We start from the raw sequence: 22,966 nt of genomic DNA on the forward strand, positions 1-22,966 counted from the left end.
TCTAAAGATGTGCAGAAATTTGAGTTTTGTTTGTTTGGAACCCCTCTAAAAACATAGTTGCCTCTAAAAACATTTGCATGTCAAATTTGGTTCTATTTGGTTGATGTGCAAAATTTGTGTTTCTTTTGTATGGGACCTCTCCCTTATAGAAGAGGGTGGGGTGTCAAACCATTATGGATATATTTTTTATCCCTTAAAACATCCACCTGCCAAATTTGATTCCATTCACGTGGTTAGTTCTTGAGATGTGCAGAAATTTATGTTTCATTTGTATGGAACCCCTCCCTTCCAGAAAAGGGAAGAGCGTCGAACCAATATTGACATATTTGTTACTCCTAAAAACATCCACATGCCAAATTCGGTTCCATTTGCTTGGTCAGTTTTCGAGATGTGCATGTGTTTTATTTGTCTGGGACCCCTCCCTTCCAGAAGAGCGAGGGGTTTCGAACTATCATAGTCACCTTTCTCGGCCTCTAAAACCCCTATACACAAAATTTCACGCCGATCGGTTCAGTAGTTTCCAAACCTATATGGATCAGACAGACAGACAGACAGAGTTGCATTTTTATATGTTCAGATACAACAATCTTTTGAAAGCTCTTCTAGACAACGTAGTGAAAATTACAAGATAATCGTGTGTTTTCAAAGCTGATAAGTACAGCAAATTAATTTTTGTTTAGGCGAACTCGTGAATATTTTCTGTGTTTTCTACAGACATGGACCGTATGGAGTTGTATAAACAACTTTTCACCTTGTACCAGAGGATAAACAGAAGACAATTGCAGATCCTGTTCGATTTTGAGCACGTTTCGCTTTTGGCACGGTTCGACTTTGGCACACATGCACCAAAAACGAACGGTTTTGTTTAATCATATTTTTTAGTTTTCTCGTCCTTCTTTCAACCAGATTATGTTCAACAACCGTCAGAAGAAAAATCTTATAGTCCTTTATGTTGCCGATGTTGATGGGCGATATAGTTCCGGTAATATAAAGATCATGATCAAAGCAGTACTTAGAACCGTGTCATGCCTCTAATTACTCGGTTGGTCATATCAAGTGTCTAGATCGTTATAGGTCACATGGATACCTGTCCTGGTTGTGTTCCGGACATTCCCAGATTATTGAGTAACGCTCAGGTGTCGGTTGACAACTCTAACGACTTCAAATCGTGAAACTAGTCAATTGGTGCCCATATCTACTGTTCAGGTTGTCAGAGGCCACCTAAAAAGTCAAAACAAATCACGGAAAAAATGTTCATTTTTGGTATGGTTCGATTTTGGACTTTGGATAAAAAATTCTTGTAAGTTGCCAAAATGGAATGTGGTCTGTATATAAAGCGCGATCAACATCATATGAAATGCTGTCACAAATGTATGAGTGATAAATAAATTGTATTTGACACGTTAATTTTTGTTTTTCACTTTTTTGACGTAGGACTACGTCTATCTGGAAGTTATAGCGAATTTCTTTATTCCACCAGCTCACCTCGTTTTGACCTGGAAGCGCACTAACTGCCCTCGCTATTAGTTACCTGAATTTGAAAATCTAGTAATTCAACCTGGGAAGGGTGGTCATATTTCAGTTATTTATAATCAGGTTATCGAGGTTCTGGCATCAATCGATCAGAAATTTTTTACGGTTAAATATATGAAAAACAAAAACAACCTATTGTTTGAGATACACTATTGAAAAATTGGTAAATAACATCGATTGTCTAAGTCATTCCGAGCAGCCAATCAATACCTCTCTTCCCAAGCACAGCCGACACTAACGGATACAACCGATCTGACTCTGTAAACAATTCGTTGTTGTTTTTGTTGTTGTCACTTTCTGTTTCCGATGCTTTTTTACTTCCCTTGCCATTCTCTCCGGTTGGCAAATGGCTGGACACGTGTAACTTGAGACCCTAATGTGGCCATTCACCTCTGTCCAGCAACTCCTATCCCAACCTCCACGTGGTGCCGACCGGAATACGAGTAACCTTAGCGGAGATCGGGTAACCAACCCCGGTGGAAACTATGGTCGTATGCTGACTGGGAAGGGGGTCGTACGCGGCTGTATCCCCATAGGGGCGGCGTACAACAGCGTCTGACCCGGAGCGGGCGACTGATTTATGGAATGCTGTATCCCGCCAGCTACACCTAAGATGGCAGCCCCATCAGCAGGATGTAGGTATCGCGACCCTGGTAAGGTAGCATACCGAAGCCTTTCATCAACCACGAACAACAAATTTAGAAATACGGAACGGATCAATCGGCAAAGACCTAGGCTACGAACACGGGAAAACATTAAGGTAAACGATTGGAAATTGGGTACTTGGAACGTCCGATCTCTCACTGAACCGGCGCGGGCTGGCTTTCTTGCTCGAGAACTACAGCGGCAGGGAGTCGAAATCGCAGCGATTCAGGAGGTTCGGTGGCCAAATTTCGGAGAAAGGGAATTCCGTGCAGTAGACCCTATTGCACGCACTTCTTTCAAGTACCACATCTACTACAGTGGCGGCAAAGCAGCGGAACGGGGCGTCGGTTTCGTAGTGCTGGGAAATCAGAAAACAAGAGTCATCCGGTAGAGGCCCGTAGATGACCGTATATGCGTGTTGAGGATTAAGGGCAAATTCTTTAACTACAGTTTGATCAACACCTACGTACCGACAAACGACAAATCCGATGAAGTCAAAGATGAGTTCTATGACAAGCTTGAGCGAATCTATGACGAGTGCCCAAAACACGACGTAAAAGTCGTCATCGGAGACGCAAACGCGCAGGTTGGGAGGGAGGAATTCTTCCGTCCGGTCATTGGAAGGCATAGCCTCCACTCGTCAACCAATGAAAACGGCCTGAGGCTGATAAACTTTGCCGCGGCCAGAGGAATGGCCATATGTAGTTCTGTTTTCCATGTTTGAATATTCGGAAACACACCTGGAGGCATCCAAATGGAGAAGCCTGCTCCCAGATCGATCACGTACTGATTGACGGTCGGCACTTTTCGGATGTTACTGATGTTAGGTCTTTTCGGGGACCAAACATTGACTCTGACCATTATCTCGTCGTTTGTAAGATCCGCGCACGGTTGTCGAACGTGCTGAAATCTCGCACAGAGAGGACGACGCGTTTCAACATTCAGCGGTTGAAAGCTGATGGCGTGGCAGCAGAATACGCCAGAGAGCTGGATCAACGGATCGCAGAACAGCAGAAGGAAGGAGTGGAAGACATAAATGGGCTGTGGAGCAGTATTCACGGCGCCATCGAAACGACTGCGAGAGAGGTGGTAGGTACGACGCGTGGAAGACAGCCTAACGGCTGGTTCGATGCCGAGTGCCAGAGAGCGACAGATGAGAAGAACCGTGCCAGGAGCCGCATGCTCACTGCCGTCGACTCCGTGGTAGGCCTCGCACGAGGTGGATGTGCGCGGTGGAAGAAGATACACGATCTGCTGGTGTACGGGGAGACTGGAGAACGGCTGCCCAAGACAGAAGAAGCTGGACATCTCTAATTCGTTCGGCCCTAGACCGGTGAACGGTCCGTTAGCCAAAAAAGTAAAGTAAGTAAGCCATTCTCTCCTCTTCTTAACTCCTCCCTCTTCCAACTAACTGACGAAACCTTGATATAAAAGGTACATTCGAACATTTCACCCCATCATTTTCATTCTTAAGCCGTACCAGTGACGTACGGACACTAGGTGCTAGCCGTTGAAAGGAGGAAAGACAAAATAGTACCAGTCATCTCGTGCCAGGTTTCACTCGTAATGCTGATGGCTGTTAGTAGAACATGGCTACTGCAAAAGTATTAAAATGGCTATAAATCAGGCCGTAATAATCAGAGAACAAGAATCATCGGTAACTGGCACCGTTTGGTGCCTCAAAGTGTTGTAATTGAAGTGGCTAGTTGAATTTTCTCTTTTACAAAACGTTGCTGATAGTGGAGAAAGCCTTGCAGCAAATAAACATATTTTTCTTGGTGTTCATTTTTCGACAGCGGCCGGTGCATTGACTCGTTCTGGTCTCATATACCGAATAGGTTCTCATTTGCTGTTTACTGAGAAAGGGAGAATCTACTGAACTCGCTAATTCAAATGTTTGTCTTGTCATTACAAGCTACGAACAATTCCTTTTCTAATTCGAATATTTGCCAAGTGGAGATGCCAATATAAATAAGGTTTCATTCATATATTTTATTTATATTAATTATTGTTCAAAGCTCTCTAATATCTCAGCAAATAAAAATGCACTGTAAGATAAAAAATATAGAAAAATACCATAGTCCTATGTCATGCGGTAGTGTCTTTGATAGCACCCTCCTACTTTTTTTTATAAATATTACAGCTTGTTTTTCTTAGAACGGGTTGGGAGGGGGGGGAGTGTATCATCTAATGTTACGTTTTTTTCTCAGGGAGGTTGAGATTTTGTGACCAAATGCTACGAGAGCGGAGAGTGGTGTGAAAATCATAACAAAAATGCTACGTCATTCATGAATGTCCCCTTATGAGAGGGTATAAAATCCGAACATACGACAACTGACTTATAAAGTCAGTAGCATACCTCGAATCTGACCAACAGGTATTTTTTTATCTCTAAGTATTAGCTTTTTTCGAATTTCGAAGAGTAAAAAACCTCTCCAATAGTCAATAAGTATTGTTTTGATAGTTTTTGTTAAAAACGAAAATAATCACACTACCAACTTTGCGTTGCATTAAATGAATCATAATACATACCTTTATCAAATTTCGCTTCGCTATTGTATTTTTTATCCGGAGAATGGATAACTTCCCCGAGTATATCAGATTTATCAAAATCTTCACGAACATCATTATCTGATCCTTGATCAAAAAAGAATAGTTTATCGAACACCGCATGAACATTTGATAATATGTGTTGAACATGTTCCATAGCATGTTGTATTAATTCATCAGTAAAATCTTCATTAATCACGTTTGACAGCAATTCCGAAACCGTTTCCAAGAATGCTTTATATTTGAGTAGATATTCTCGTAACGATGATGATGAATCCATTTTTAGCCTAATCTTCAGTAAGTTCCGAACATCTGAAGCAACGGAATGATGAGCACTTATCAATGATCGCAGCTTATGAGCACTTAAATGCAAGTTGTCTTGCACAATCCGCAACTCCTTTTCGAGGCGGGCAATTTTTGTATGCACTTGATCAGTCATATCATCCACCAAAGCTCGGACATTAGCTATCCAAACATGATCGATTTTTCCCTCTGGATCAAGAAGTTCAACGAGTGCGATTTCGGTTTTATTCACCATTGTTGGGCACGATTGTAATTTTGAACAAACTCTTTTAAACTTCCCCACTAGCTCAATGAATTCATGATCTTGTTGATCCTGATAGTCTTGTAGATGCATGATTTCATGATCTAAAACGGAACTACAATGATTGAGCGCCATGTCTATATAGAGCATATGTTTTTCTAGTGAATTTTGTTTTAATAACGACCCTTGTTCGAATGTATGGGACAAATGTATCAATTTTGTGTTTGTACCAGCAGACCATTTCAAACGATGTAAAATTACTGTAGTATTCGCCAGAATTTCTTCGCGCAGACTTTGTATGGTTAACTTGATGGACGTCAGTTGTTTCACAAAATTTTGAAGCTGAATTACTACTGCGGAGCGATTTACATGGGTGTTTATTTCTACTCGTGGCAGGTTGGTCGTTGTTTCATGTAGCCAACTGTGAGCTACAAGCAACATTTGAATTCTGCTAAGCACAACTTGTTCAGTGAGAATGCGGTCTGAGAGTAGTTTGATTCGCATCTTTTTTCTCCACGTGCAGCTCAAATGTATATAGGCGTTATTAGCATGATGATATTGCTGTTGGGATATGTGCACAGCACTGAGAGTGTGTTCTATCGTTGCATTGCAAAGCTCTTGTAAAACAACCGTTTCCTTATCACAAGCTATTTGTTGATACATTGCAATATCTTGATCTATTCTGGGATTAGTGCGCTGAAGAATACCATAGAGTACAACACTACATGCAGTTGGTCCGACACCTAGCATTGAATGGTACACAAAATCAGAAATAAATCTTCGAATTGGACGTACCAACAAATCATCGTTGAACAAAACCGTGTTCGTAGATCCTTTAAATGAACAGGCCATTTGTAAACAGGATGTGAAAAAATCAATAATGGCTTGAACACGTTTTACGATAAAAATGTTCTCCAGGATACTGTTTGTTGACTTATTGAAGATGAGAACCTAGTAATTATATCAAACATTAGATATGTGTCAAGCTGTGATAAAACGAAATAAGAGACTTACTGCTAAATCTTTAGACTCCTTCATGAGGTCAATAGAATTAATTTCGTTCAACAGCTGGATATCATCATAAACATTTCGCAAAAGTACATTCTGCTTCTCCAACAATTCATTAAATAAAGAATATAGTATAAGAAATAATTTAGCACCATCGGAGGGCACTTCTTGCTGTTGGTAACTATCTCCTAAGCTTGTGAACTTTTGTTTCAACTCTTCGACTATTGTGATAACGTGACAATGCACCGATGGAATATTCATTACCACACACTGAAGATGCATATTCAATTCATCTAGTAGTTGTGAAAGACCTGGTGTATCAGATTGAAGATTTGAAACCGCGGAAATCATTTCGATTACGCTTCGATTCTCTGAAATAATACCTTGCAAGGTCTCTGTTAAAAAGCTCTGAGGTATACGTTCATTCATTGTATGCAAATACTCATAAATATCAACAGCAGCAGACAGGCAACTAGAACCTATGGTGTAAATGTCCTTGTGCGAAACCTGGTATTCATTCTTCTCAAACATAATTTGAGCTAGGGATTTTAATTGTGCAGAAGCCATATATAGCTCTGTTAAATACCAATTGTCGTTCAACTGTAGATCTATTAATGTTTCACCAGCTGTCGAGGCAGTTTGTTCTAACATTAAATAGTTTTGGGTAAGATCCAAAAATAATTTGATAGCTGCACAGTTCAAAATTTGTGGTCCGATTGTACTCCCAAAAGCTATTGATTCAATAGTAGTAAGACATGCCTCATATATCTGGTCGACGGAAGTGGTATTTTCATTCAATTCTCGTGCATGGTAACCAATCAACTCTGTTAATCTAAATCCGCTTTCGGACAGTATGTTTGACAAATGATAAGAGAACGATATAACCTGTTGATTTGAGGAGTGTTGGCGAATTTTAACTGCGTGTTGCTGATGAAGATGCAAAACCTGGAAGATATTGATGCTTTATTTTTAATTTGGTATCCTATATCTAACAAAATCGTTTCAATTAGAATGCGATTACTTACCTCCTGACTTGACTGCTGTGAATTCTCTTCTAACAACTTTCTATACCAAGCTGCAAACTTGAAATGCTTGTGATCTTGTTCGAAACTATTTGGATAGTAACGCATTATCATAGTATACTGGTTAAGCATTTCTAATGCGTGTTTCACTAGCATAGATGATTTTAAAATGTGACCGTTCAGTTCGTGTCGACAACCGTTAGCTTTCAAGAAAACATCATGAAGATTAGAATTTTCCAAAAATTCTTGAACTTGATCGAATTCAGATAAAGAGCACTCTTCAATACTGATGTCCACTGTATTTACAAGATCATGCAGTCTCTGACTTTCTATATCTTTCCGAAAAATTCTGTAATCTTCCAGCTTTTTTTCAAATTCAGATTTCTTGTTCAATAATGTTTTTTTCACAGATTCGTAGTCATCGTTAATTTTCTTATATACACTATAACGTTGCGAAAGTGTATTTAAGGGGTGACTTCCAATTGCAGACTCTAATGATTCTGCCTCCCGAATAACTTGTATTTGGTTAGAAAGAGAATCTCTCTGGCTCTCAGCAGTACAAAGTTCTAAACGGTATAATTTTAAATCTTGAAGGCATGTTTGCATTAATAACAATTGTTGATATATATCGTCGCGGTTCTGATTCCATTCAGTTTTTATTTCAGAAAATCGGATCGCAAGTGTATCCCGATTCACTTCTCGCTCAAGCTGTTTTTTTGCAAGTTGAAGCTCGCTATTGAAGCCTTCCCTGTTACCATAAGTTGAAACGGCAAAAGCCGCCGCCCCACCATCCTCAGTAACAGCCCAATCAACCAGCGGATCGTAAACGAATGCTTCCAAAAGAGTAAGCAAAGTTTCACGTCCTTTTTTCAGCGACTTCAGTACATGTTCGCAAGCCAAACGGAAGGTGCCCTGCAAAGAAAGAGTATTAGTTTAAAAAAAACAATAAATAAATATAGGATAAGTAAATAAATATGAGTCATTCCATTTTTTTTTTCTAAAAATTCATCCGACACATGGTCTTAATGAATTGGTGGCTGGGGAAAGCCGCCTTGAAAAAGCAGTAGCGGTTTTCAAAGCGGCATAAAAACCCAGCATCTTGATAAACGGGAAGATAACAAACATATGACAATACTTTTCTATACAATGATATAAAACAAACAAGCAATAGTCGAACAAACAAACAGTAGTCAAGAGCTAAAAATTATAATTATGTCCATTTAAATTGTACTCCTCTGAGAGATGACGGATGGGTTCATGCAGGCCATAATTAGTACGTTGCGGAGGTAGCTGTAGGAGTCGCTGATGTCGCTGAGGACGAGAGGGGCAGTGCAGTTGAAGTAACGACAGGATGTTGGAGCAATCATAGACGCCAGTAAGGATTTTATGTGCAGTTTTAACGATGATGTCTGTCCGTCGCCGTTCTATTGCAAAACAAATGGAAATTACTTAAAATAGGTTCGGGGTGTTTGGAATAGTGTCCCTCGATTGGTAACTTTAATTGATTACACAGTGCAACAAAAATTGACTTTTTTTTCTGCCTTGGCTTCTATATATATTTTTTTTTGTGTATTTTTATGCAAAACTAAATTTCCCCAAGTTTGAACATATTTCAACTTAAGGGGCAACAATGGCGCCATTTTTAATTTTTGAAAAACCGGTAATCTTTGTGGTTTTTTCGACGCCATTTTGTTATGAGGCCAAATATCAAGATTCTAAGAGTTTGTCCACATATTAGCATCTTGTCACCCGTCTTTTGAAAAAAAAACAGATCTTAAATCGGACAAAAACTGAGCTCAAAACGGTGATTCTACGAAACCGGGTTTGGCATAGTTTTAGTATATTTCACAAAGCAAAATAATATTGATTATTTCTGAGAATTAATGGTAATTCGCTGATATCTTAAAGAAGTAGTCAAATTATATCTTATTTTGAGTAAAAAAGCCTCAGAAATCGAATGGTAGGTGTCTGACTTACGTAATATGTTGGGCATGAGCATGAGCATGATCTTATTTTGAGTATAAAAGCCTCAGAAATCGAATGGTAGGTGTCTGACTTACGTAATATGTTAGCAAATAAACCTATTTTTGTATTGTAGGGGAATTGAAGCAAAATCGACATTTTGCTGACATTTTACGTTGATCAGAGATCTTAGTATCTTAGTAACTCATCGAAGTCGAGTCGTCTTCATCCTCCTGCAATATCTGTTATCCTCCGCTGCAAGACCATCCAAGCTGGGCCGACTCGAGCACATGCACAGAATTTGTGATAAAGTGTTTCAGCAGTATTGTTGTCACAATATGTGCAGTTCTCATTCTCTACTCGTTGCATTACGAAGAGCAGTTTGCGATGCTCTATTTTTTCGTTGACGAGTAAGTAAAGTTGCGTCCGCTGCACCGAATTTATCTGTCTCGTTGAAATATTTTGCCATGTGCGTGGCCAGTTCCCTGCTGGATTTTTGCGTTCCACTCTTGGCACTTCAGTCTGTTGGATGAAATGCTGGTGGATTTGATCGGTAGAGGGGTTTTGTTGAATTTGGTTGGGGAGTTGGGACAGATTTGAAAGAATAATTTTAAGGTCGGGGAAATCAATTGGGACTGCAGGGCGAGGATTTGCTTGGAAAAGAAGGGATCTATAAAAAGGAATGGAATTGATCTCTCGTAAATGCCGGTTGATTGCGAGCGATTTACATTTAAGCGCCGGTAATTGTAGCTTAAGCCCTCCATGTTCCTTGTTACGCGCCAACTGCATCATGGGTACGGGTGCGATCATGCCGCGCCATAGGAATGTACCCATTGTTGATGTGAGTTTTGCCGAATGCACACATAAAGGAGGTAACACGGATGCGAGGTACCATATTCTGGAGGTACCGAATGTGTTGAGCACTACAATCTTTTGATGCAGCGTCAACGTACGCAGAAAGTGCAACCACATTAATTGCGTAAACTTTCTTACTGCGGTGTCCCAGTTCAACGTTGTCATTAGTCGTATAGAGTTTGCAAACACAACCCCCAGAATTTTGACTGTATCGGCTGTTTGCAGCCACTGTGTGTTGAGTTGGTTACCTTCATAGAATCCAAAATTAATGGCAACCGTCTTCCGCAGGTTCAATTTTGCACCAGCAGCTATCTCAAAACGAGCAAATAAATCATTCATCTCATCGATCTGATTGATCGATGTGACGATCACACTAATATCATCCGCATATGCCACCAGTAGATCGTCCCCACACACTCGTTCTAGTCTGCATACCAGTGGATGAAGATAAAGGACAAAGAGGTGCAAAGACAACGGGTCCCCCTGTCGCACCGAGCGCTGGATTTCGAACGAACGGGAGAGATGTTCGTTGATCAGCAATCGAGAGGTGGATCGGCTAGCGATGAGCGAGAGTAGAGCGATGAGATCCCGATTGAAACCGAGCGTACGCATGGTCTCGAAAAGTAATGAGTGCCGGACCCGATCGAACGCGTGATCGAGATCGAAACTGATTAGTTTCCCAGCGCGACGATGATGTCGAAGATTTGCAATCCGGTCCTTCAGTGCGAGAGTGGCTTGAAAGATGTTGCGTTCTGTGTTCGAGCATTTCTGTCCGTCGCTCATGATGCGATGTTCTCCCATTACTCGCTCCAGCCTAGTTTTAATTATTCTGGAGAAAAGTTTATAGTCACTGTTAAGCAGCGAGATCGGACGGTATGATCGAGCTGTTTGATCGCCTCCTCTCTTTTCAACCAGTACTATTATACCTTCAACAAATGATGGTGGTAGATTTCCGCTCAGTGTCTCGTTCAGCAGAAGATTTAATTCTCGGTGGATGACATCGAACATTCGGTGGTAAAATTCCTTTGGTATACCATCACAGCCGGGTGATTTCCGAGGTGCGCTCGCTTTTATTGCAGACCATATTTCTGCAGTCGTGATTTCGCTCGTACAGGTTTCATTCGATGGGTCGTTGGGTGGAATTACATTCTCGCAAGTGAAGTCGTTTTCGTTCTCTTCTCTCGCCTCTTCGGAATAGAGAGTCGAAAAGTAGTTCACTATGTGTTCTTCGATCTCTCGTGGGTCAGTTTTAATTCGCCCTGCTCGGTCTGCAGCTGTGTGATGACGGTTTCTTCCTTCGTCTCTCCCCCAGCTGGTATATGGAAACGGGCTCACCTGCCACGTACGTCTAATTAATCCGCATAAACGTGTGAGAAAACATCCGTTGGAGAGCTAACATTTCACCTTTTAGCCGATTGATGGTAGATAGTGTTTCAGGGTGCTGGTAGTAACCGTCGTACGCTTGCCGGAGTTCACCGTACAGATGCTGATATTCTCTGTAAAATTGATCAAAAACAGTCCGAGATTTCCACTTGAAGAAGCTTTTAATCTTTGGTTTCACAAACGAGAGCCACCATTCGACCCAGGAACCATAGTTTCTTCGTTGCCGGGTCCAATACTGCCACTTGTATTGGAATTCCGTAACGTTTTCGTCGGTTAGAAGGTGTGGTCGAAGGGCCCAGAACCCACTACCATGTTCTTGTCCTAGATGAGGGAGGCATAGTCGGAGTGTCAATGCTTTATGATCGGTAAATGAGCAGACGTGAGCATGCGCTGTCCGTAGATGATCGCGTAGACCAGTGCTAACGTATATTCGATCAAGGCGCGAGCGTGCGTTCCGACAGACGTACGTGAAACCTGGATCGCGCGGATACAGTGTCTCCCATATATCGTGAAGCTGCAGTTGTTGAATAGCTGCTTTGAGTGCGGGACTCGTATTTGGGCTACTCGAATCACATGCTCGAAGCACGCAATTGAAATCGCTGACCAGAACAACATGTGTGGTGCGATGTCGCAGGTAATATGAAAGTGTTTCATTGAAGAAATTCTCTCGATAGGCACGTTGCGTAGAGCCAGAGGGAGCGTAAACGTTGCAGATAGTCGTGTCTTGTACTCGGAGAGCAAGTAGTCGGCTATCCAAGCTTCTCTCAATGTGAGTGACTTGGATGTGTTGCTTTAGTGCAATTCAATATTGAAGAAAACGACATAACCCGGCAAGGAGAGCTGTTCGTTCTCTACTTCTTGAAGACACACGATGTCGAGGCTTTGGCTGTTGATGAAGGTTCGGAGCGCGTTCTGTTTCGTGGGACTCGTGATTGCAGCGATGTTTATCGAAGCAATGTTGTACGACGTGAGAGCCATTTATAGGATGTATTCTTCCTCCATACCCTCGTCGTCGTCATCGCCATCTCGGCGTGGCTTCTTACCAATCGGACGTGTTCGGTTTCGTCTACTGATCGTGGAAGTGGATGACTCATCTGTTTCGTTCCCGTTGTTGGTTTTGCTCTGCGATCGCAGTACGTTTGGTTTTTCAAAGAGGCTCTCCGAATACGACCACACGACAGCTTGCAGTGGTGTTAGGAAAGACGTTGACGAGTTGGATGCTCTTGTTGTTTGAGAGCGTGTGGACACAGCACTGGCTGCAGACTGGGTGCTCGTTTGTGTTTTCGGGCCTGAAGATTCACTCTGACTCGAAGACTTCGGTAGTTCGGGAAACGCATCAGATGACAACGGTTGTGAGTTTTTCCCAGGAAAATTTCCTACAAATATCATGTATCCATATACTTTTAGGAGGCAACTGGACATTTATAGAGAATACAAAAATATCCCTTATGTATTGTTTGACTAGCTTTCACTACTCAGCGAGGCAGTGCATAGTAGATCATAAACAATATTTTGTGACCTAGCGTCCATTTAACCATTTTACGAACTGACAGGTGTCACGGATCCTGCTGACATTGATGTTGCTTTTACTTGCGTTATGTCAGCGGTTCCGAGATTTCTGTCAAAATTTCATTCATGAATTGAGTTCAGAAACGTCTCGTAAAATGGTCTATTGTAGTGATGAATTTTATCTTCGCCTTGGTTATGCAAAGAAGTTACTAAAACGCAATAAATTATGATTTGGAAAAATGACTATCAAATTGATTAACCGAAAACCTTGTCTATTTTAGTTTTCTGCTATTTTTTGCCACTATTCCATTAAATAAATACATTTCGACATCATTGAAAACAAAAATGGTAGTGACGGACCCCCCTCTAAATTTTGACATGTGTCAAGTGTTGCAGTTGTCGAATGGCATTCGATAACTGCAATGTAAACATGTTGCAGTTAGCGAACGACGACTGTAGTTAATAAATTATTACTTGTGATAAAATAAACAGTGAAAAGCTGATTTAACACTCAAAACTAGACGGCTCATGTGTTGTCAAAATGAGTCAACTTTTCATAGAATGCATTTACTAGTGCCCGCTATCGCACACATGACACAGACTGCATTTCACTAAAAAGCCTCACTGCATCAGCTTCTATCGATGCTGATACCCGCTGCAACTGCTACGCTATCCGTAGCCATGCCACAGTTGTATAGCGAACGCTGCCATTGGTATCCGCTGTCCCTGAATCAGCTGGCCCAGCTGCTATTGATGCTAAGATCCGCTGCAACTAGTGTGCTATCCATTGCTATGCCACAGCTGTGCTGTGGTCGCTATCCGCTATCGCTGGTATCCACTGCACTGCTACTGCTGCTGCTAAGGTAGGACTGCTGTTGTCGCTGTCTAGGACTACATATAAGCGGCTCCCGCTGAAACAGGCTCTTATATAGGCCAAATAGCATATTTTAAATTGCAAGGTATATGATTCTGTCGACCGTTCTTGGGAAGCAATCATATAACGACCAATCAGAGGTCGATTTTTTCGTTTTGACAAGGCTTGACTATTTTCAATAGTACAATAGTGTGAATAATAAAATTACAATTATCTTATTTTGGGAAGAATCTTTTGCTGCAAGAACGAAGGAAATCCATCGAATACTAACCGATTTATTAGCATTTGAAATTGGACATATTTTTCACTTTTTTCGGTTTTAGATTTTCATTTCACATCCCTATGTAGCCGAAATTCCTGAGAGAAGTATTCTACTTCAAAAAAAAGATTAAACAAATGAAATGCGGCCGTAGTAAAAAAAATTAATTTACAATTGAGCTCATGCTCAAAAAGTCAAAATTTTGCATATATTATATGTATAATAATATAAATAAATTTTAAAAAGAGTATTTTAATGTGTTTTTCTGTATGCAGAAAATCATCTTCAAACATACGTAGTTTTTAAGGTGGAAGTGTGTTGAAGCTGACTTCGAGCCACCACGTGGTTGTCTTCGAATTTTCAAATGCTTGCCACTCGGTAATAGGTAATGCGTCACTTGTGAGAACATATCATCATGTTTGTTATGGTGACGAAAACATAAGATATCGTTTTCATAGATAACGCATTAACTATTCCCGAGTCTAATGTCACTGAAAATTCGTAGTCGACCACGTGGTGACCACCTGGTGGCTTCTACACACTACCACCTTGAAGTAATATCTCAACTTTAAGCAATAAGATATCTAATATTTTTCCTCAAATGTCTTTTCTGAACATTAACAAACATTTCAATGAAGAACAATTACATATAATAGCTTTGAATTTCGATTAAGAGGCAAATTGAATTCAAAGATTCATGATTTTGCTTGTTTAACGTAGTGTTGTGAATAATATATCAATTTTCAGCAATCAAAAATCTGTTATTTTTACTATAAAGTCTTTCCTGAACATAAACAAACATTTTAAGTTTTTAAGATTAAGATTTAGAGACAAATTGAGCCAAAATATTCATGATATTGCATGTTTCACTTAGTTTTGTGAACAATATCTCTATTTTCAGTTATCAGATAACTTTTTTTTTCATCTCGAATGTCATTCCTGCATATCAACGAACAATTTATTAAAAAAAAATCACGTGTCATCGTTTTGAATTCTGATTTAGAGACAAATTGAGCCTAAAAAATTATGGTTTTGCATTTTTCATGTGGTTTAGTGGAAAATCTTTAAATTTCAAATAATCATTTACCTATTATTTTTCCCTCAAATATCTTTCCTAAACACAACGAACATTTTATTATAGTAAAAATCACAGATCACTGCTTCGAGTTTTGATTTAGAGGCAAATTTAGCATAAAAGTCATGATTTTGCATGTTTCACGTAGTTTTGTGAATAATATCTCGAGTTTCAGTAATAGGATACCCGTTATTATTTCTCAAATATCTTTCTTAAACATCAACGAACATTTTAATGAAAAAAGAATCACATGTCATCGCTTTGAATTTTGATTTGGAGACGAATTAAGTATCAAAAGTAATAATTTTGCATGTTTTACGAAGTTTTGTGAAAAATATCTCAAGTTTTAGTGATCAGATAATAATTATTTTTCCTGAACATTAACAAACATTTTAGTGGAAAAAGAATCATATGTCATCGCTTTGAATTTTGATATAGAGGCACAGAAAGTCATAGTTGTGCATGTTTTACGTAGTTTTGTGAATAATATCTCAAGTTTTAGTAATTAGATATCGATTTTTTTTCTCAAATGTCTTTCCTGAACATCAGCGAACATTTTCATGTGAAAAACCTACATGTCCCCGCTTATTATTTTTGATTTAGAACGATTCAAAATGATGATGATTACTGTACACCTCAGAGACTGGGAATACTATCAATAAGACCAAGCGTTACTGAATTCCATTTTTATATAGTAGATTGTCGACATCACAAATTTTCATTTATGGAGCATTATCTGTTTGATTAAATTTGCTGGATGAAATTTCTAGATTGAAAAAAAAATCGCTGAAATGAAATGAAATCTGTTTTTTATGACTTTTCGAAGCTTGGTATACTGACGTTTTTTGGCATATTTTGTATAAAAAAGTGCATCACTCTGAAACGCTCTGCAGCTTCAATGATAGCTTGGATTTTTTTGGCGTCAAAGGAAAAGTTGTTTGTAATACTGTGCAAAACAAATCCTTTTCATTAGATATTACGAAAATTTGGTCATAGCAGGCCTGACACTAAAGAAATTAATAAAAAAGTGATTATTTCCTAGAAAAGCAGCTTAAAAGTTTTGTTGCCGCAGTTTGCGTAAAAAAAAACGTAAAAAACGCAGTTTACGTAAAATAGTAGGAGGGTGGTATCCAAGACACGACCGCATAGTTGACGTAGGATTACAATAGTTTTATATTTTCCTTTGAGGCTCTGTTTGATTTGAACTCGTTTTACTTCTGGCACGGTTCGATTTTGGTACACATGTGCCAAAAACGAGCGATTATGTCTAATCAAATTTCTTACTTTTCTTGATTATTTAAATCAATTTAGACTCAACATCCTCCAGAAAAAGAGTATTTTGGTTCTTTATGTTGCCGAAGCGGATGACCGGAATCGGTAAAACGGTTCCTGGAATATGACCGGAACATATGTAATATAATGATCATGATATAAGCAGTTTTTAGTTTTTAAATAGTTTATTTGACACGGCACGATACAATTTATGTTTAATTGAGCCAAGTACATTTTTTTTTAAATTCTAAATTAGCAGGGAAAAGAGGGAGGCCTATACGGCCTTGTTGAACAAGTTCAACAAGCGTCTTTTTGCAGAGTCGGGTAGATTCTTCAACAAGTTGAATTTAATTCTATCCAACCCTGGAGCTTTATTGTTGCACGAGAGGAGAGCCATTGAAAATTCCAACATCGCTCTTCCGTAGCTACTAAAAACGCGTCGCGAAAGGTCTTCTGTTCGGGGACAGTGTCCGGACAGACCTTTTTGGCGAAATCGAGTATCCAGCGATCTGAATACTCCTCGGACTCATTCGAAACGTTACGATTCCGCATGCGCCTGGCGGTATCCCAAAGATAGCTCATCGCTGTTTCCCTCGACAACGCTCTTCCGTAGCTACTAAAAACGCGTCGCGAAAGGTCTTCTGTTCGGGGACAGTGTCCGGACAGACCTTTTTGGCGAAATCGAGTATCCAGCGATCTGAATACTCCTCGGACTCATTCGAAACGTTACGATTCCGCATGCGCCTGGCGGTATCCCAAAGATAGCTCATCGCTGTTTCCCTCGACAACGCGTTCACAAACCGCCGCCAGTATCCGCGTTTTTTTGCTTTTATCAAGCTCTTCATTTGTCTATCCAGTACATCGTACTTTCGGAGCAAATCGATAGTGCCTTGTTCTCGGAAGGCCAAATACACCGAGGACCTCCGCGCGTACAGGTCTGAGCACTCTTTGTCCCACCACTTAGAGGGAGGGCGCCGTCCAATCGTTACCCCGGGTATCGGTTTCGTCTGAGCTTGAGTCGCGGCGTCGATGATCAAGCCAGAAAGGAACGCGTATTCTTCCTCTGGAGGAAGTTCCACGTGGGACTCGATTCTTTGCGATATTATGGTTTCATAGGACTTCCAATCAATGTTACTTGTGAGGTTATACGCAATATTGATTGGATCCGTTGGAGTTGACCCATTAGCAATTGAGATAACGATTGGTAGGTGATCACTACCGTGGGGATCATTGATTACTTTCCACTGGCAATCTAACGCTAGTGATGTCGAGCAAAGGGATAGGTCAAGCACGCTTTCGCGTGCTGGAGGATTAGGTACACGTGTCGCTTCCCCTGTATTCAGAAGTGTCATATTGAAGTCGTCGATTAAGTTACAGATTAAAGAAGATCGGTTGTCGTCGTACAGCGACCCCCATAGCGAACAGTGAGAATTAAAATCTCCCAATATCAAAAAAGGCGCGGGAAGCAACTCTGCTATATCAGTGAGATGCCTCTGTTCAATCCGCGCGGATGGAGGGATATATAACGAAACAAGGCATAGGTCTTTTTCATTCATATTCGTTTGAATGGCAACGACTTCAATATTCGAAATCGAGGGGAGGTCGATTCGGAAGAAGGAGTAGCACTTTTTAATCCCTAAAAGTACCCCTCCACCGTGTGAGTCTCGATCTCGACGAATAATGTTGAAATCGTAGAAATTGAGTTGATCGTTTGAATTGAGAAAGGTTTCACAGAGCGCAAATGTGTGCTTTGAAAAACAGGCGAAAAGGCTGCTTACATACTCTTACATACCAAAGTGTGTACCTTTAATTAAAAGTCTAAGGATAGTTATTTCATCGTATGAAACTGCTACGTGCGTAAAATTGCGTAATTTTGAGATGGTTGAGGTGAAAGTATACCCAAAAATATCGAAATATGTCAAATAACTTTTTTAATTTGGGAGATAAAAAATAACAATGTTCAGCATAAACATGCATATTGGGATGACTGATCACTTTGTAGAAGGTTTGAAAATTCGGAAAAAACTGAGAAAAAAGTTAGAAAGAAAATTGTGATTTTCAGGACCTCTTCATAGAAAACTTCATGTTGCTCGTAATATATAAGAGATAGAAACATGATGTCTTTGGCAAAGTTTATTGTTTTGACATCACCTAAAATCTTGTTGAAGACACTATGCGTCTATCTCAATCTGATGAAAAAATAAATTTTCTATATCACTTTTAGGTGGATTGATCACTCGTCTTCTTACATCTAAAGATGTATTTTTTAATATCTTGAAACTTCTCCGAACATACATTATGGGTATAATCAACATTTGAAACGCTATTTAATTAATCGCACGAAAACGGCAAAATAAAACACTGTGCGATGGTCGAATATCAACCATTTTTGCACAATGAAACTTTGCACACGTATTTGGCTTAGCAATCTGAGCATTTTTCACAGATGGAAAGATTTTTTACACCCATGAGTTACATTCTAAAAGGGCGTATGTCCTTTGGCATAGGTTTTATTCGAAGCATTGTAGTCCAGAAACTGTTGATTGTATAGAAAAACTGCCTGAGAATGAGTTGTGGGGAATTAAAAATGCATCATAAAAATTTTAAGCTGTACAAAAAAAATTTATTGACCAAAAAAAAAAAAAAATAAACATTAAATTTCAATTTAAAACAAAGAGTTGATTTTTTTTTATTTTTTCTTTAAATAAACTTAACGTTAAAACGCAACTTTTAAAAAAAAGTCCAGGATGGAGAAATAAAAAAAAATTATTCTGATGATTTTGAAAGATGCAGAGAGTCATTTTAAATCAAAAAGATCTTAGTAGTTAACATTCTAAAGGCATTGGTTTTCGAGTTATTTCTAATTTAAGCTCGAAAAATTATTAAAATTTCGGAAAGTACACGTTTTTCTTAATTTGTCCGTAGTTCTCCAGCAAAAACCATACGTTTATTGGAATGCTTGATCAAAAATATACAATTCATTCTTTGAAAACAAAACGATTGGATAAATTACTCAGGTGCTGTACCTTAGCCTACCTACACGTTCTCCTTTGCCGAATGTTTTATAAAAAAATATGTTTGTCGTGCAACACTACCTACTTGTAAAGTACGCTGCCAATATCCTATAATATCTGTTTTCGTATATAAATCCGATTGCACTTCTTAAGAAGTGTTAGTAACAGTTTGCATTTAGTGAAGATGAATAAAGTGAAAATGGAATACACCAAACCCAAGTGCTGTAAACCCTTTCCTGATCATCGGTGCTCATCAAGCTTACGTAAATTAAACGAAAACGTTATTGCAAAATTAAAAATATTGAACTTTCAAGCTCATTTTAATACGTCTTTATCGATTTGTGATTCGTGTAGATTGTATTGTATCGAAGTGAAAGATGAATTTGAACTCAAAGAGCATCCACACAATTCATTCATGGAACCATCAACATCAGGATGTGGAAGAAACATTCTACCGACGGAGTTGCAACTATCTGAACTGTATACGAATTGGCGGAGATACCATCAATCGTATCATCATATTCTCAAGAAAGAATTCAAAAAGAATACCACAGAACACAGAAAATTGAGTTATTCAACAAAGGCCTAGCTGGAATCAACGTTTCACCGATATCACTGGCAAAGCTCAATCAGGAAAAATTTCCTAAAAACAAGTATCTGAACATTACTGACGGTATAAGAAAAAACATGGATTTATTGAAACGTAAAGCAAGAAACTTCGACAAGATGATTTCGCAGTTAAAAGAAAAATTTACTGCGCCCAAATGCTCGAGGGAAGATAAAGTAAGAATACTTTCGGTTCTACCGAAATCTTGGAACCAACAAACGGTAACAGAAAAGTTTGAAACAACGAAATACATTGTGAAACAGGCTCGGCGCATATCAGAGGTTAGTGGAATATTGGTTATTCCTTACGTGAGGCTTGGACATGAATCGCCCCTGGCAGTAAAAAACGAGGTACCGTGGAAATCCTCCTTGGTTTGGTACACTCGAATTACATAGACTTACTGTTGTTGAACCATTAGAAGCTATGTCAAATAAAATTATTAACAATTTTCGACAAAAATCGTTGCAATTCTCAATTGCTACGATAAGCTCTCTTTATAGCCAATAAGTTAGCAATTAAGTTAGTTGTAAGTTTACTTCCCCTTTTCTGACAAGTAGGTTTAAATCCCTACGAATGATAAGTCTTAATTGCGAAAGCAAACAAATCCTAACAATTAAAATAACAAATTTCTAACAGTGTTGAGAAGTCACCATTTGTGATTGGACACACATACTCATTATTTACTAATATTTATCATAAATACTTAAGCTACTAACAAATCCCCCCCTTAAAAAAAGGTACCGTGGAATGGGGTGAAATTGATCAGTGGGGTGAAATTGATCACCTGAAAATTCGTGATAAAAATACTAATCAAAAGATATTGCTCTCACAACACTAGGCAATGTTAACGTGTCCTTAAACGCAACTTTTGCATGATTCACATTCCTGTCAAAGTTAACCCTTTCATGTCCGGTGCAATTTTTCATATTTTCGAAAAATTCTTCTAACTCAGTCAAAACTCAATCAAATTTGATCAAACCAGTTTTCAAATATCAAAAAAAGTATTGAATTTACTTAAAGTAATCTTAGTTGAGGGTTAATTACGTTAAATTTGGAGAAGTGAGTAAAGTTTGATAAAAGCTCGAAAAATGTAATTTTTCAACAATGATCATTCCATACCATTGAAGAAATACTGATGAATTCGCAGGAAACCACAAGGATTTTAATTTCAGAGCTAGTTTTTGAGCTTCTGCAACAAACCGAATTGAAATCGGTCTAACGACGATCAAATAAGAGCAAATTTAGCAACAAGCAGCTCGTGAACCAAAATAAAAAAATTTAAACCTGAAATATCGTCATTTTCGTTTCCAAACTAGCTGTAAATGATATTTTTCAGTAAAGAAATGATCATTTATTTTTAGCATATCGAATAAAAAGCACATTGCCAAAAGAATGTATGGATTTCAATGGTGATCAATTTCACCCCAGTTTACCTCATAGTACCTTATAGAATTATCGAATTTATTTCATGAAGTAGACGATAGAAATTTCACCAATAGCCATGGAGGTTTACTGGAGCACATGCCAGTTCTTGTTTTAAAATTATACTATTTCGGGAAAAATATACATGAAGCTAGTTAATTGGAAATTGTTATAAAAATTGATCAATTTCACCCCGTTCCATGGTACTGCAGTTTTATAACAGTGACCAGGTCAGTAGAGCCATGCCAGGGCAAAGGGACTACGTTTCAGTGAGAAAAGATGGTAAGCGACAGCATGTGCAAAAGCGACTCTCAATGAATTCAATTCGTGAGGCTTACGTTTATTTTAAAGATATCAGCAAAACTGCTATTGGGTTGACTTCTTTTAGAGCTTTGAAACCTAAGCATTGTAAATTACTTGGAAGCTCAGGATCTCATAATATTTGTGTTTGTACTGATCACGAGAATACTGAATTGATGATACACAGTCTAAAGAAAAATTTATTCCAAAATGATTCTAACTTTTACTTTGAACAACTATTATGTAGCTCAACTACACGATCCAAATATTGTTATCTCCGCAACTGTGAACATTGCCCAAGCCGTTCAAATATTAAAAACAGTTTTTTCAAAGAACTTGAGGTACGTTGTGTGAGAGAAATACCTTTCAAACAGTTGATTGCAACAGATCGATGTAATATAGAAACACTTGTGAAATCAATTGATGAAAAAAAAATTATATTTGTAAAAAGTTGGAAAAGTTGATAACCCACGATTACATAAAAACTCAACAGTCGACTTACACGAGAGAAGCAAAAAATAATTTGAAAGAGGTTGAAGGTGTTATAGTGTGTGTTTTTCAGAGCTCTTTTCTTGAGAACCGTTCGCCCAATCGTCTTGTCAAAGAATTAATTGAATATTTTTGATCAAGCATTCCAATGAACGTATGGTTTTTGTTGGAGAACCTCGGACAAATTAAGAAAAACGTGTATTTTCCTAAATTTTAATATATTTTCGAGCTTAAATTAGAAATAACTCGAAAACCAATGCCTTGAGAATGTTAACTACCAAGAGCTTTTTGATTTAAAATGACTCTCTGCATCCATTAAAATCATCAGAAAAAAATTTGTTTGAATTAGATTTTTTATAAAAAAATCAATCTACCATGCAGTATGCATTTGGAAGCTTACGTTTTTTGACGTAGGACTACGTCTAACCGCACTATATCGAGATACATTCTGCGGAAACTAAAACCAAGGTGTAACGTTGGAATGAAAGATCTCAAACGGTAATACTGATGTAACTACATAATGGATTACAATAATCAATATGTCGTTGGATTGATAAAATGATAAACAATTTTGTGATTCCTCAGTTATCATTATCATTTCATTGTTAAACAGTGAAAATTCCATAAAAGTTTCAAGGTCGAA

The 22,966-nt window shown here is 38.7% G+C and overlaps 1 protein-coding gene across 2 annotated transcripts in view; it reads right to left on the bottom strand.

Moving 5' to 3' along the window:
• LOC129719193 (serine/threonine-protein kinase Smg1) overlaps positions 1–22,966 on the bottom strand; it is a 199,853-nt gene that overhangs the window by 18,413 nt on the left and 158,474 nt on the right. For both annotated transcript variants that reach the window (XM_055670690.1, XM_055670691.1), the window contains 3 exons: positions 7,306–8,214; positions 6,287–7,225; positions 4,711–6,223 (listed from right to left, as the gene is read on the bottom strand). In XM_055670690.1, the coding sequence (XP_055526665.1) occupies positions 4,711–6,223; positions 6,287–7,225; positions 7,306–8,214 (3,361 nt within the window). The remainder of the gene's footprint in view (positions 1–4,710; positions 6,224–6,286; positions 7,226–7,305; positions 8,215–22,966) is intronic.

Source organism: Wyeomyia smithii, chromosome 1 (genome assembly GCF_029784165.1).
Source record: "Wyeomyia smithii strain HCP4-BCI-WySm-NY-G18 chromosome 1, ASM2978416v1, whole genome shotgun sequence".
In the NCBI taxonomy this organism is placed as follows: domain Eukaryota; kingdom Metazoa; phylum Arthropoda; class Insecta; order Diptera; family Culicidae; genus Wyeomyia; species Wyeomyia smithii.